At 36.6% G+C, this 16,121-nt stretch overlaps 1 protein-coding gene across 1 annotated transcript; it reads left to right on the top strand.

The window, feature by feature from the left end:
- Positions 1 to 1,511: 1,511 nt before the first annotated feature.
- On the top strand, positions 1,512 to 15,912 carry LOC118273602 (zinc finger protein with KRAB and SCAN domains 1). The gene is made up of 6 exons (XM_035590651.2): positions 1,512 to 1,783; positions 4,812 to 5,049; positions 5,310 to 5,450; positions 7,375 to 7,703; positions 10,532 to 10,682; positions 13,964 to 15,912. The coding sequence occupies exons 2-6, from the start codon at positions 4,815 to 4,817 to the stop codon at positions 14,230 to 14,232; spliced, it is 1,125 nt and encodes a 374-aa protein (XP_035446544.1). The 5' UTR covers positions 1,512 to 1,783; positions 4,812 to 4,814; the 3' UTR covers positions 14,233 to 15,912.
- The last annotated feature ends 209 nt before the right edge of the window (positions 15,913 to 16,121 follow it).

Genomic DNA, 16,121 nt, shown 5'->3' with positions numbered 1-16,121 from the left:
AAAACAGCTGAAAAGATCGGTATAAAATTTGGAACAGTAGTAGGTTATGGTCTGGAATAAACATAGAAAACCTTTGTTGTACACGGGACCGCGGGCAAAGCCGCGGCAGAAGTTAATGACTAATAAATAAAAAAGCATAATTATAATCTAATTACAGTCTATTTTGCGCTAACTCTATAAACTTTTAATTAATTAGCATACAGTAGCAATAGAAGTACTTACACGGTGTTGATCACTCATTAATTGTATTTATTTATTTAAGCTTTGTTCGTGTATTTGCTAAAGGTAGATAAGCACTAGCTATGTATGGGTTACGTAAACAAACCTCTCTACTCTTAGTATGTGTTTGCTTTACGTTTAAAGTAATCGAAACATGAGGGCGTTCGAGACTCTGATTGGTTGGTTTATTTGAGCCGGCCAATCAGAGCGCCGAACTAAAACGCAAACTCATACTAAGGATACTGTTCTCTCTCACGTACTCTACAATCTCTTCATGAGCTTGCGTATAATATGGAATACGCGGTCTAATCACTAAGATTTCAAAGCCAGTGTGTGCTAATTTCTAACTTTAAATCGCTGTTAAAGCACTTATGTTCGTACCTTGTTGAGACCTATCAATTAGTCAAAAATATTCTATAAGAAAAGGTTTTTCTCAAATCCTCAAAAAACAAGAACAGAATTACAGTTTAGTACATTTTTTCTTTTCTTTTTAACGTATGAAAAATAGCAATGCTGCGTTAGGTTTAACTAATTAATTAACCCATGCGGTAAATCACTACTCTACGTAGTACATAATTCAAAACTTTAACCTCGAATTCAAACAAGAACTCTAGAAATGGATTTTATATAACTGAAAATAAGAAACAATTAATGAATTGTAAAATTATCGATCCGAATATCGAAGTTTACATTGTTATACTTTAATTTTCATTAAAGCTCTAAACTAAATGAATGAATCGTTTTGTAAATAAATAATATTAGATTGACGTTAAAAAGGCTTCTAAGTTAGTATCTAAGCAACGCTCCGCCCAGCTCTAGATGGCGGCCAATAGCGCGCGGTGGGCGGGGCGCACCGCTACGAGAAATCTAAGCCTCGTACATTTAGTTAATCTCAGTTTAGGCATAAATCACATTACCGAGTATTTACCAGTACATAGTCGGCCCGGGAACATGTACACAACCCGATACCCCATCCTCAGAAGCAGACCGGTCTACGCAACTAACTATTGCAATTCTTAATGCAAGGGTTTTAATGTCACATAGGGAGCAACCGCTTATTTGTAGGCATTAATACTTAAAAGCCATTTTTCAGTGCATCCTCTGCGCCGTCAACGTAAGCGCAACCAACAATTAAGTGCTGCATGCGAGGATGCGACGCGAGCCACCTGTCAAGTGCCTGTTTCATCAAATCATTTCTTTATTGCTCAGCCTCCGTCCGACCTCTTTTTTGTTAGCAGAGTTTTGAAAAAAATACGTTATTGTGGAAGAGCAGTCGGGTAGGTCGGGGCGCGCGAGCCTTATTTCAGTCAGGTGCCAGGCGCCAAACGCGACGCACCGCGCCAGACAGTGACGTTGTCCGGTCCTACGCAGCCTTACGATTTTCGCGACGTCATATCGTTCGCTGCCTTTATTAATTTTATTTGATTATTCCTAGTAAAATAAAATGACTTTTCATGTATGGTGTAAATCGGACTGATTGAAAAATCTTTACCGCGTAGAACGACAGTGTTTCGTAGCAGTGAGTGAAATAGATTTTCGTAGCACCTTCCAAGTTCCTTTTTAGGTAAGTTTTGATATTATTTGTACTAATTTGTCTCAATTAAATAAATTAAAGTATTTAAATATATAAATATAAAATACTTTTACCTAATTTATTAATGATTTATAAATTATTAGAGTGTTATAAAGGTTTGACTACATTCGTAGCCAGCTTGTTTGAATAATTGTAGCTTATATTTTTGCATTATTTCTATCATAGTTGTTTGATATTTGGATATCAAATAACTGTGATATCTCTACTGGTATAGACTTACTTTAAATCTTACAATATTTAAAATTATCAAATGTACATATAGATCCATACATTACTAATTTATATTTACAAACGCCGTAGCGGTTGCGGATTACTGAAATTTCTTCTCTTATCAATGAAATAACCAATATCATTTACCCTAGATATAGAATACAAAAGAACACAAAGTTAAATATAGTATTTATAAATCAATTCTAAATTTATACTGAACATAAAATTAAAATCATGCGCAACTGACGGAAGCGAGGCCTGCATATAAGACCTACTTTTCACATATTTGCTCACGTCTATGTTTGTTTAATCAATTTACCTTCTATACACGTAATCGCTAAACCATACATCTGGTGGATGCAGTGCCATGCAAATAATCTGCAAGTATATTCTCCTAGCAGTGAACAAACACGGCGAAATAAATTTGTACATGTGTTTCAATAATATGTACCTAGAAGTATTGAACGAGAACGAACGGATAAACCACGGGAGGTGAAATATTTTCAGAGAGCGAATGAATCGGTTTTTTGTTCGAATGATTGAGGCTTAATGTTCTGAATAAACATTTTGTCTTTTTATTTTAAAGTGCTGATGTTTCAATGATGTAAAAGCGAAACTAGCTTGTCTTTAGATAGTTAACGATACAATAAAAAAAATAATAATATATTATGTGTAAACATTAATTTACGGGCCAGATCACATGGCACTTGGACACTCATTTTAATTACATGAGAACAACGCAATTTACTTTGCAACCTGCACCGTGATACTGCAACCACGAATATCGATGAAATAATTAATTTTCAGTCCGTATTGGAAGCCCACGAGCCTTCGTACACTAATATTAAGTGCAGCACTCAACGCGTGGGCTTAAATGTAATTAGTTAATGTGTTGTACCCTACTTTGTTCAACCTAACATTGATTGACATTGATGACTACATATTTATAGAAATCTGTTCAAATAGTTGGCCGAATTTTGATTAAATCTTTTTCAAAAACACCTGTTCCTATCAAACGCGGCAACATAAGGCGGCAGCGCTTTGTAACTCACACGCAGGTGTCTTTATTATAAGATTCACTAGAAACAATAGACGTGAACAAATAAAGAAAACATAAATGTATTTTGTCATGACGTTTTTTTGCGCTGATTGATTTTCTTAACATTTGCTCGAGTTCCCACTGTACCGTAAGGAAAAAAATAGGTGGTAGTCGTCGCGTGGTAGGTAATTGCTACTCACGAGCTAATAAATAAAGCTTGGCTTTATTGAAACAAGAAATTGCGACACACAACCCTCGCGTTAGTCAGCTTGTTAGTCAATTAGCAGTAATAGCACGAATCAAATGGTTTGCATTTGTAAGACAAGAAAATTAAACTGCCCCTCCGCGGGTATCGTGGATGTGATCGATATCTACACGAATACTATGAGTTAATGATGCTATATGGGCATTATTGTAATTAGGAAATTTGGCAAATCATTGTCCGGAATCATTATTTATAATTTACGAGGACAAATGTAATGTCTCCGCCTACAGTGGCAGCGGCGAGTTCTTCGAGTTTAATTCCTAATGGAAGCGCGTCGGAATGGTGTGGGAACACGCGGACATCCATTCTGTAAATATGTAATGTGTGTTAGTCTAATGAAGATTGTTTTACTCGACACGTGCATTATTAATGCGCGTACGCAGCGGGCGCCGCGCGGCCCGCTCGCTCCGCCGACCACTTCCATTATTCTGATTCTTCATTTGCTTGATTGAGCTTTTAATACGATTCGCTGTCAACAAACAAGCGGTCGGATTAATCAGCAAGGGCCGTCAACAAATACGTATGTACGTAGTCGGATGGACACTAATGACGTCGGTCACGTAAAACAAAGATGATATCGCAACTTTTGAATTGATCCGCGCTGACCGTAAAATCTTGATAAACGCTGTACTTACCCTCATATTGAGTTGTCTTCATGAACAAGGCGTCTGACAATGACGTTATCGTTTAGAAAATATGGATTAAAGTGATATTACTTGAAGTGGGACAATAAATAACGTATCTATATAATCATTTCACTCGTCTTCGTATAGGTACGGCCCCGTCTAGATGTAAAGTCTATTTTTAGAGATTTAGTGCGTGTCCTTGGAAAAAATCTAGATGCCATTGACTCATTGACTTTAAACACAGCATCGTTCAGACGCGAGTAATCCTTACGATATCCAGTTTTTCCTTAACGGGTTTTAAGTTTTTTATGAATGAATAATTGTGTCACTTTAAAAAATAAAATAATCATTCAGTAATTTATAATGCAGTTTATTACAATGCTGTACGTAGTTAAAGCTCTTCAGAAAACTGAAGATTCCCACGGGAAAGGAGAATGGTGCACTGCGATCGATCGATAACACTGTAATAGTCAATGACAATTCAAGCTCAGGTGGATTGGCTTAATTGGATGCAAAATGGAACTTCAAGATGTACTGAAGGTGTTAATTGTTAACGAATCTTAACTATCTTTAACGTATTTGGGTACATTGCATTAAAGTAGTGCGTGAAAACATAAACCATTAACATACTGTATATGGTACTTTTTATGTTGTTCACGTTACTTTCTTTAAGAAACGCGCAACGTTTTGTTTTCTAAGAGTTTACTCGGAATACGCGATATAAATCTAAGTAATGTCATTCCTTTGGCTTCATTTAAGAACTATAGCTAATCTCAGGATTAGTTTTGGTATATCTGCGTTGGTACTTGAAAGTACATAAATGTACCTTTAGGTAAATACATTTGTACTTGTTTGTAGAGGATGTCTCGGCACGTTCTGCTGTCGCGGTTGGCGGAGCAGTTCCAGCCGTCCTCGCCGCCGCCACCAGCTCACCGGTTCCCGTCTCCAGAAGGCAGTATCTCCCCCCGCACCCCGCCGTCGCCACGTTCTCCCCCGCGCTCGCCTGACTCTCTCTCACACCATCGACTAGATTTACTTCAGTTAGGTGACATAGAGATTGCAGGGAGAGCACTTAAGCAGTACGCTCGGGCTACAGGTAAGCAAATGCAGATTATTGTAACTTTCGTGAGACTACTAAATTAATTATTATGTTATCGGCTTACTTACGTAATGTTTTGACGAGGTACTCGACTAGTTTCAAGCCATGCTAGAGGCTATTCATGAGCAGCATTCCGCGACACACGACGCGGCGATTGTCGCGCTGCTACTGAGCAGCTGCGATTGTCGAGCGATAGTTTAAGCCCTCAAGTATTTGTTCTTTGAGTCTTGGGTTACCAGCTAGTGTTTTGCCAACAGAGTTGGGAGCTTTGATGTACTGCAGTGGTCTCGGGGCGCTGTACAGCGGCGCTGGTGTCTGGCCTCTGTTGATGCCGCGCGCCTCACCACCGTTTGTGCGTCCACCCATCGACCACGCCAGGCATACACCGCCCAGAGACGGTAAATAATAATTTATAATCATTTGCACCGTTAAAAGAAATATTTTTTATTGCCTCCGATAACTTTCACTTTATTAAGCTTAGGGAAAGTTTTTACTAAACTGTGTTTTGCTGAAGCTCTAAGTTTTCCACTAAACGTCTGACTTTTAATAACCCGCATAACAAATGCAGAAGCAGCAAGCAAGCACGCAATACATAATGTAATACATATTCACTTTTGTTAAAACACTTAGTGTTAATAAATTGTATAAGTTTTATGAAATCGACTGTGAGTCAGAGTTAGCCCAGTTTTATTCTAGAACAATGTGTCTGGGTATCTGGGCATGCAATTGTCAGTAGATGACAAGTACTTAACGTATGTACTTATGTATTTGTTCGTATGTTCATGTTCATAAGTCACCAGCATTTCATTGTAATTCATATTCAGTCAATACTGACCTACATATTTGCAATTACTATAAATCAAACGACGCTTAAATCAAAGTCTGGCGAATTAATGTTTGTTTAATACGCTATGGCGCATGTCGTCACATTCGAATTCATATAAACAGAGTAAATCAGCTCGCGCTGAAAGTGTTTACGTGTTTCAAGAATCCTAAAAATGGTAATTAGATACGTTCGCGGCATTACAAAACATCGTTCGCCTCGGCCTCCTTACGCGGCTTCTCCTGAATAATACTCATTAGAATAGCTATCAGTGTAAGGCACCGATTAATAACTCGGCTCGCTGATATGTCGTCGTTTACATGTCGTTTACCTCCGCCAATGGAAGCAGCGGCGGCCGCGCTCGTATCCTACACTCCAAGGATAAGCGGCTAAGTACCGCAGCTACTCATTGTCGCCAAACGAAAATGTTAAGTATTCTAATTGTTTCTTATCCGCGTAAACCGGTTGGGACTCAACCTCGCCGATAACAAATAAACCGGGCGTTAGAACCTCATTAAGTACTTGATTTTTATTTATTTACTCGACACCAATGTTTCAAACAGCACACTAAGTTAATTGCTTTCGATAAAGACAATTATTTTTAAAGATTTAATTAAGAACAATGGAAATGTTGTCTCTTATCAATTTTTAAAGCAATTTAAGCGTCGATGTGTTGTTTTGAAACACGAACTGTATTCAAATTAATTCTATAGTAGAAAGTGAAATAACGAGGTGAATTTGCAGCTGAAAACTTCAAAACGATATTGCAGTTCAAAGTAACCTTTATTGCTTAGCATTGATCAGACATCTCCGAATACTGCTGACGTGGGCACAGGTGTAATGTTAGATACTAAGGCTATTCCATTTTGATTTAACCAGTTAGAAATTACGTTTTACAACCTGTAACTTTATGTAAAAAGCCTCCGACTTCCGAGGCATTTAGGAATTTGCTGACAAAAGTCGTGGCGCAGAGGGCGCTGGCGTCGGTAATAGGCCCTTCTCTCTTTTTATACTTAGATATCTTTGTAATACCTGTTGCCGACGTATTAAGTAAGAATTTACTTAAAATACACATGCCTAATAAGACAAAAAGCAACGCTTCTGAAAAAACTCTTAGTTATACAACAGCATATGTGCAAAACATGTGCTTAATTTATATTCTAGAATATTTCAATAACAAACCGTCGTTCTTAGGTATAAAATATAATTTCATCTTCCGTGAATGTAGACGAGAGTAAACTGTATGCAAGTTTTTAATATATTATAGAGTAAATACTGACGTAACGGTCGGTAAATACGGGCGCACCTGTACAGATTTCATAAGTCACTCCACAGACGACCGATTTGACTCGTCCGACTTTAAATTTACTTATAAAAGCGTGAAGAACAGTCGAAGTGAAACTGTCGACACTTAACATTCTATTGACACAGCATTACATACAATAATTATACATTTCCTATCCTCCAAGCATTTTGTTACAATTTCTTATTCTTTTCAGATGACGAGGAAGAACTACCTCTCAATTTATCGACAAAAAATCGCCAAATATGGTCACCAGGAAGCGCATGTGAGCGCGAAAAAGTGGAAGTTGGAGAGGAATCGCCAATTTCCCGATGGGACGGACATGATGACATTGACGCACCTCTCGAACTAGTCAAACGGTGCCGCAGTAATCCTGATGAAGCTGAACGTCCTCCGAGCACAGAGCCGCGACGATGCCCCTCAGCACCCGTGCACCAGACCTACCCAATCAAACCTTCACCAACAGGAGATCTCAATTTCTCTCTACTCCTCAAAAATGAAAACAGAAATGAAAAATCATTCCAAGTAAGTGTTTAAAAACCAATAGCATAAAATTGAATGCGCAGCCGTAGCTTCAACAAGATAGATACTTACCTATATCCTTTAACAAGTTCAGAATAACTGTACAGTTTCCGTTCAAAATGCTTTAAAATAGCAAACCAGTATCAGTTTTAGTCTCTTTAACAAATCAAATAGCAAAAACTGCCCCTGTCTTAATAAGTAGTCGCGTATCGGAACGGGTCGCGCGATGCGCCGGCGCAGGCGCGTCGTCCGCCAGCGACTCACATGAAGCCTGCTTGCTCGTCTTCTCGCCATTTTTGTGCCTTTCGTTTTTTCTACGTGCCGCCGTTATAAAAATCCGCATCGGTTTTAATCAAAATTCCAACTTTTAATATCACGGCGCGGCAGTTTATAATTGGACGAATAATTACCTTGTGTCATACGACGATAAATATGTTGTCGAGCCACTCCACGAAGCCACACTTTATCATTTAAATAAAGTGTTGAGCGTTTGTTAGGTATCATCGATGACGACCCGTGCCCAATTGAAAGTGACACGACTACTACCTGTATCGCTGTACAGGTACACAGAATGACTAAGTTTATTTAATTAATTGCAATGGTATTCATTTTATTCGCGCACAATTTGCAGCAATTAATAAATGTTCATATTTACTTCTTACAAAAAAGGATGGGCCGTTTATGTGATTGTCTGTATTGATTAATTAGTAATTTATGGCGAAACAATAAATCGTAATTATGATCACATTAATATGTGCACGTTGTAAAACAATGGCGGGCGGCGGGAGCTCGTTGCTCGAGCGGCGCGGGCGGCGCGTGCGAGCCACGCGCCACTCACGCGTCCTCGCTTACTTCACCACAACTTAAAACTTTATAACGACTAAACGCTTAATGATAATTAAAAAGACATAAAATTATATTTATCAAGGCATAAAGTTAAAGTATATAATTGAAAACTAAAGTTTAACCGTTATAGTAGTTAACATTGTGTACTAAACACTCGTAGGCTTTTCAGGTGAATGCTACTATAAATTCTGTAATGTTAAAAACAATTGTATTTTTGTCAGTATGTATAGTAGGTGCAGTAGTGTCTAATCATTTTGAGCAACATTGCTACCAACTTGTATTTCAATTGCTCTTTCAGTGTGTTTACCCACGTACCTGCTAGGTTTTAGGTATACATATTTAATTCTTGGGTATAACATATAACCAAATCACCTGTAGAAGAGTTTTGCCTATTTATACTGAGACAAATAAATATTTCTACGGATAATTCATTATTATACTGTCTACACTGAAGTTTTCAGCTATTACCTAATTGCAAAAGCTCTTTAAGAATTCAATAAGAATAACAGAATACATCGAACTTGGACAATTAAAAAAACGGTTATTGTGAAGTTAACCGTCCCCAGTTTTTACCACAATCTTAAGGATAGTAGCAGGTTTTACGAAGCCGTTAATAAAAAGCCAGTTTCGTAAAAAACGACACTAGATTTTTTAAATTCAAACGGCTTTCATAAAAAATCACCTCTCTACGTGGTACAAACCGATAACCATATGTGGACGGTCATACCCTAGCACCTGTGTTGTTTATAAGAGAGTGCATCGATTGTATAAAAAGGCGACCAAAAAAGTAGCGGTTTTTGTGAGGCGCGAGGCGGTGCAGCTGCCCGGCCAACTGTCACAGGGCCCGCTACGCGGATTTGTGCCATGGATTATCATGCGCCGCATACTTAACGACTAACCACCCGACTAATAGCCGTACACCATATTTTCCCGTTCTTACATTTTATAGCCTTCATCCTGCGAACAGTAACGAGAATAATCCATTGTTTCCCCCCATTCAGAAATGATTACTTCATACTCTCTCTTCTTCTTTCTTGTGAGTTGTAAGCTTTCTACTATTGCCACTCACATAACTTACGGGTTGTGAAATCCTTCAAACAATGTCAAGCATTCCTAATCTGGAGCTCGGTAGAATAAACAATGTTGGTAACGATATTATTCTATTGCATACCAAAAACACTTGATTAAATAAATCAAAAACTAAGTTACACCAAGTTCTTTGTTATATATCTTTTGTCTTACACATAATAAAACATTGTTTGCTGTTCGTGCTCCGTATGGAGCTTAAATACGAACTAATTATGTTTTTCGACAAGAATTTCGTTTAGAGAAAGCTATACATGAAGAAACTGTACGGTGTAAATTGTTTCAGTTAACTTTTAATGCTATACAAAAGTATCTTATTTAGGGAAATCAACAACATATAGGTATTTAATTATCAATTAGAAATATCTATCTTCACTTTAATAAAACCATCCAAGTCACATTGTAACAAAAATCAATAGAATGACATAATTGTATCATGGTTTCCATATTTAATTCCGTTCAAAGTATTTATTATTTAATAAGTCGTTCTCGTGAAAAATACTCGCGGGTAATAACTGGTTAATAAACGCTAATTACTAGGCTATGAAAAAAAAATTCATAGCCGATGCTAGATGGGAAATCAAAGAAAAGTGTAGAAAGGGGTAGAGCCCTGTTATTAGTTTATTACTAGCTGTCACCGTCGGACCGAACGTGATGGACGCTGTCCGCGCCATGTTTATAATTATATCTAGTGTCGCACTTTGCTATACTTCGCCCGATTTCTTGGCAATTGTAGGGGTCAAATGATACAGAATTGCAATACACGACACGTCAGTCAAAGGAAGCTATTAAGGGTTATTATCATCAAAGAGTGGTAGGCGACGGGTATCTAATAAATACGGCTTTATTAGAGGGTTGTAATTGTACGATATAATAACTCTATGGTGGTTTGTCCGTAGTGCAAGCAATGCGGGAAGTGCTTCAAGCGGTCGAGCACGCTGTCCACTCACCTCCTGATCCACTCGGACACGCGGCCCTACCCCTGCCAGTACTGCGGCAAGCGGTTCCACCAGAAGTCCGACATGAAGAAGCATACCTACATACATACAGGTTTGTAATATTTTACATATTTAATCATCTATACTAATTCTAATAGAAGCTTTAAACAGAGAGGAGTGGAAGGAGGGTAGTGGGACAATCATTGCTGAAATCAAGTCAATCATACTAATTCTGCTGTGTATAACATGCCTGAGCCCGCGGACAGAGCGCTAGTACCCTACAAAATATTTTCAAATTAGAGGGCATGTACTAATATTTTAAAAAAATCACAATATATAACTATCAATGCAAAAAATCTAGCCTCTGAATATCCTTCAAGCTTTCAATCGACAGTTTTCCATTAAATACTTCATATGAACAACTGAAAAGCGATGTTTTTAAATTAAACGTATTGAATATTATAAAATCATTGACTTTAACATAAATTAAAGCTGATAAGTGTACATACGTGTGTTTAAACAAATAAAGTAGGTAGGTACGCATACATATGCTGCATTTCCCAACTGCGCAAAACATTTTTGTTTAAATGTATTCAAGGACTTTAAGTATAAGTATTTTCGTTTTTTGTGGCTTTAAAATACTCGCTGTGTGACGAGACCTACAATTGAAGAGATAGCGCCTTCATTAAACAAATAATTGTAGGAATGTATTCATAGGTAGAGTAGTTTCTAACTGCATGACCTCAATAGGTTGGGTTTTGATAAACCTTTACAGAAACTAAGACGTTTTATGTTAGTTTTGTTACACTTTACTTTTACTACTAGTCATATTTATTTGTTTCCTAAAGTAAAATTAAATTAAATGTGCTGAAATTAAATACAAACAATACACATTAAACAAACACAAATACAATATTACCTACTGATATTTTTTTAAATATCTATAATGACTGAAAAGAAACAGAATTTTTATATAAGGACTAGAAAAAAGATATGATATTTATATACTTAAATAAAATATCAAATCTTATTTTCTAATAGAAATACTTTCAGACATTAATAAGTTTTTTTAAAACTGACTCATTACACAAATAATATTGAAAACAAAAGGCATCAAATACGAGCCTATTTAAAAAAAATAGAAGACATTTTTATAAGGTGACGATACCAAATCTAAGGTGTGTTTTAACGTCAACACTATATTGTTGGGACAGGCAGTAAATTATATACCTTGTTCCAAGTAGTGTGAAACTCAAATTATTGTGACAACTGTTTCACGTAACTCGTCAACTCAAGTGTCAGCTCGGCCCTTCATTACACAACTTTACGCAGCCCTATCATTTCGTTTGAAACTTTTATTGCTACCTTGATATCGTTATTGTTTCGATAACACGACTTTAAATGTATCGCTTTTCTAACAAACTTGACAATACATATTTCGTTCGAAGAAGGGTGAAGGATGAAGTAAACAAAGGAAATTGCTTCTGAAACTGCTTTTTTCTGAAAGTTTCACTTTATATGTGAACATGCAGAACTTATTTGCAGTAAAAATATCTAGAATACCTTATTTTAATAAACTAATTAACAAGAAAATTAATACTCGTATTCAAAAAAATACACCTATAGCGTGTATAGATACGTTTAGACTTGAAATATATTAAAATATTATGATTAAAATTTATTTATAACTTTCTTTATTGACTCAAAAGTAGGGCAAATATATAAAGCCAACCTATCTAATAACATCTGCTTGTAGTACCTGTTCGCCTCAATCTGTAAAGAAGATATGTCCGACAACATGAAATAAGACGTTAGTAAAAGGTGTTCATTGCCAGGATACCGTCTAAGATAGTTAAAACACATAAAAACTTATAGTATGTGTTGTAGCGATAAGAAATCCGATATCATTATTTAATTCATCGCCGTCATAATTTCAATCGCTGTCCTTTATAAGAATTTGTACCATTACCAAGTAGCTGCTAATTTATTTATTCACATAAAATTTTACTTTCTCAATTAGTCGCCTGCGATATCCACGTACGTTCGTGTCCACCGTGTAATGATAGGTAATCTCCGACGATTGCCCTTTAAATCGGAATGACAGTAAACAGCTGCTGAAGACGTTATCCGACTTTATCCTCGTCGATTTATTAAGCTGTATAAGTGCATGATATAGTGTTATAACCGCGGCATAGCCTAGACTTCTCTACTGGAACAAGTTCATTAAATGGAAAACATATAGGCAGAGGCACAATAAAAGCAATCATGCGCCACATCGCAGGCGATGCCTTCGGAATTAAATATTTAAATGCCCCGCAATTACGTTTTCGACGGCAAATCGCAGCCCGTTCACTGCACTTAATGAATTTCCAATAAGCAAAAATATACCGTTCAAAGTAACTTAACAATGTGGATTTGTACAGTTAAGAAAAATGGCTACGTTTTCATCTTTCAATGAAAATAGCTAACACAATGAATATAGGTATCATTTAAAAAACAGTCAACATGTAAGAAAAATAAATATCGTATTCGTTTTTCAATGGTCCGACTACTTCCAGTAAGCTCAACGAGACGAATTATAGTAGCTAAAAAATGTGGCGGACATATTTGTCTTGGCCGGAGACATCTCGTCACGTCTCTGCCCTGTTCCGAATGATTTACAGCGGCCTTACATGGTGCTCGTCCTCCCGATAAATGCCTCATCATCAATATTCCAAAATGCGGCTCGGCCTGCAATTAGCCGCGCAGCCTTCACAGCCCTTCACGTGCGCGCCGATCGCGGTACACACAAAAAGTAAACTTAAATCCTGTTCTATCTATAAAATGACATTTGCATTTTTTGCTACAATTTTGTTCGGAAACTATCTTTGGAGATTTTAAGTGAGTGTTCAGTTTGCCGGCAACATTGAAATGGGATTCAGTAGTTCAGTACACAAATAAATAACGCTAAATAATGGGGATCCTTGTGTCCTCATACCCACAGAATAATAAAATTTACGAAACTGGTTAGTGTAATATCGTTATATCGAGCTACAAACAATTATCGTTCAAGTTAATAAATACCGGTGTACAAGGCGACGTTGCATATTAAATCAGTTCGGAAACCTCACCGTTAATAATAAATAACCGATGATTATGACGACTATTGGTCCACTTAAACAAGCTTTAATTACTTCACGAAGTGATACGTAACGTTTTTAAGTCATTTATAAATTAGTAATTGGAAATTTTCTAACGATTCCGATATCGTAGAAGTATAAAGCCAGTTAAAACTATAACCTGTCACAATACCTCTCGGCAAAACTGTGAAAATGTTGATTCCAGAACATTGACATGGAAATTATTATACCAATTTTTTCGGTTTTTTCACCAAAATATTTTTATTTGTTACAGGTGAGAAGCCGCACAAGTGTGTAGTGTGCTCAAAGGCGTTCAGTCAGAGCTCTAATTTGATCACACATATGCGCAAGCACACTGGTTACAAGCCGTTCTCGTGCGGGCTCTGTGATAAGGCCTTCCAGCGCAAGGTGGACTTGCGTCGCCACCGCGACTCCCAGCACTCTGACGTGGCTGAACCATCCGCCACGCTGCAGATCCCGCACCGCTACAGGTATTACGGAGACGAGTCACCAGCACCCCTTACACCCCTTGTCTCCAACTAAAATTTCTTGGATCCTGAACAGCACATCATGTACCAGTATCTGTTAATTACGATGTTGTAAAACAAAACTTACCTTGAAAGTGCATATTATTGTTATCAGACTTATCAGTTTGCTGGTAACAAGGAGATCATAAAATGTTTAACGAAAGTTCTCAAATCAAGTAATATCTCGAGAAAGACTTATTGCGTTACATAATCGGAAGGTTGTATCATAGGAGTTGTCTATGTATTGTGTAAATAATCCTAATTGTTACCTTTTAGTGCCTTAAGTAGAACCTGACAATGTGTTGTTACTTATAAACCAGGTTCCAAATTGAACTACTTGTAGCTCGATAGATGTGTATATTTTTAGAATAAAACACTATTATGTCCGTCCGCTGACACAGTGATATAAATAGATAATGGGAGAGTTTGTTCATCAACTGTTTGACAGCAACCACGTAAACAGTAAGTAAGTAATATGTAGTCTATTAATACCAAAGTAAAGTGTCTTATTTAGTCGAGTGTGAAACGCTTTATTTATTTAGACTAGAACTAAATAGTCGGTTTATGTCTTAGTATATTTATTCCGTATAGTTGGCATCCAATATTCCTCTATGTATTACATTTATGTACAACAAATGCCACATCTTGGCCTCGAATTGTTAAGTAAGTACACTTGTGTCATTTTGTTAGTTACATTATCAAAACGCTTAATGCCGTTCGTGTAATATAAAATATATTTTCTCATAAATATAGGTATCCTAATTTTAATTATTAGTCTTTGGAAAACGTTATTTATATTGTATCAAGTGATGTACCGGTTTACCACAGGAGAAATTCACGTGTTACCACATATTTGGTCTGTTACCACAAAACGTTCTTTGGAGAAAAGTGTACCCTAAGTATTTGAGCCATCTTATCGATATGTGACCATTGTTAATATTTTATTATAGTCGACGGATAGCTTAAATATCGTGTAAGATGGCTACACAGCACCATTATAATTATGTCACCATTTTAGGTAAACAAATGCAATTATTAATGTATACTTTTTCATAATGCATTTACTTTAGATGTAAGTTGTGTTCTATAGATATTGAAAAATATAGACGTAGTTCATTAGAGGCTATACCTAATTTCTTATTTGAGACTGCACTAAAAACTAAACAGAAACACTATTTTTCGATTGTGAATTAAAAGCGGTTAATAGGTGTTTTGTATCAATGTAATTGAAGTGTGAAATTATATATTATTGTAAAAATGAGACGTACCTTATTATATTTAGATAGGTATAGCTATACAGTCGCGTGTTTTCATATGTAAAAGTGACGTTACGTGAAGACTTAACGGCTAGAACACCAAAGAGAGAGTACAGCGGTCAGCTCCGAATGGCAACGATTGATTCGTCCATAACTTACGACTTGAAATGTGACTGAATAATGTGAGCAGCATTATTGAGGCGTTTAGAATAAGTACCCTTTTACCCCTTGTATAATATTAAAATACCAAATTTTCACGGTAAAGCATTACGGTTAAACCGTCAAACTAATTTTCAATGTTTTGGACACATTATTATATGTAGACTATTATTAAATTATCAATAACCATTTCATTGAAAGTGGTGTCGTCAGTCATTTAATAAGTTTGAGTTTAAGTTGTAATTTATTAAGGCCAGTTCAATATAAATATTTATGAAATATCTTCGATGTTTTATTTAGCAATACACACCTATGTCCCACAGCTGCTACGTGCAAAGTGCAAAAAAGTAGGCGCTACTTGCATTAGACATAACAGCAGACACTTAAGTCTAGAATAGTAGAGGTACCTAAGTATACATACTGCATGTAATTAGACAATATTTCAGAAATCTACCATAAATATAAAGTTAATATGTCCCACCTACCCATA

The sequence above is a fragment of the Spodoptera frugiperda genome, chromosome 1 (genome assembly GCF_023101765.2).
Source record: "Spodoptera frugiperda isolate SF20-4 chromosome 1, AGI-APGP_CSIRO_Sfru_2.0, whole genome shotgun sequence".
NCBI lineage: Eukaryota > Metazoa > Arthropoda > Insecta > Lepidoptera > Noctuidae > Spodoptera > Spodoptera frugiperda.
The sequence above is the reverse complement of the archived record's forward strand: the minus strand, read 5'-3'. Positions and strand labels throughout refer to the sequence as shown.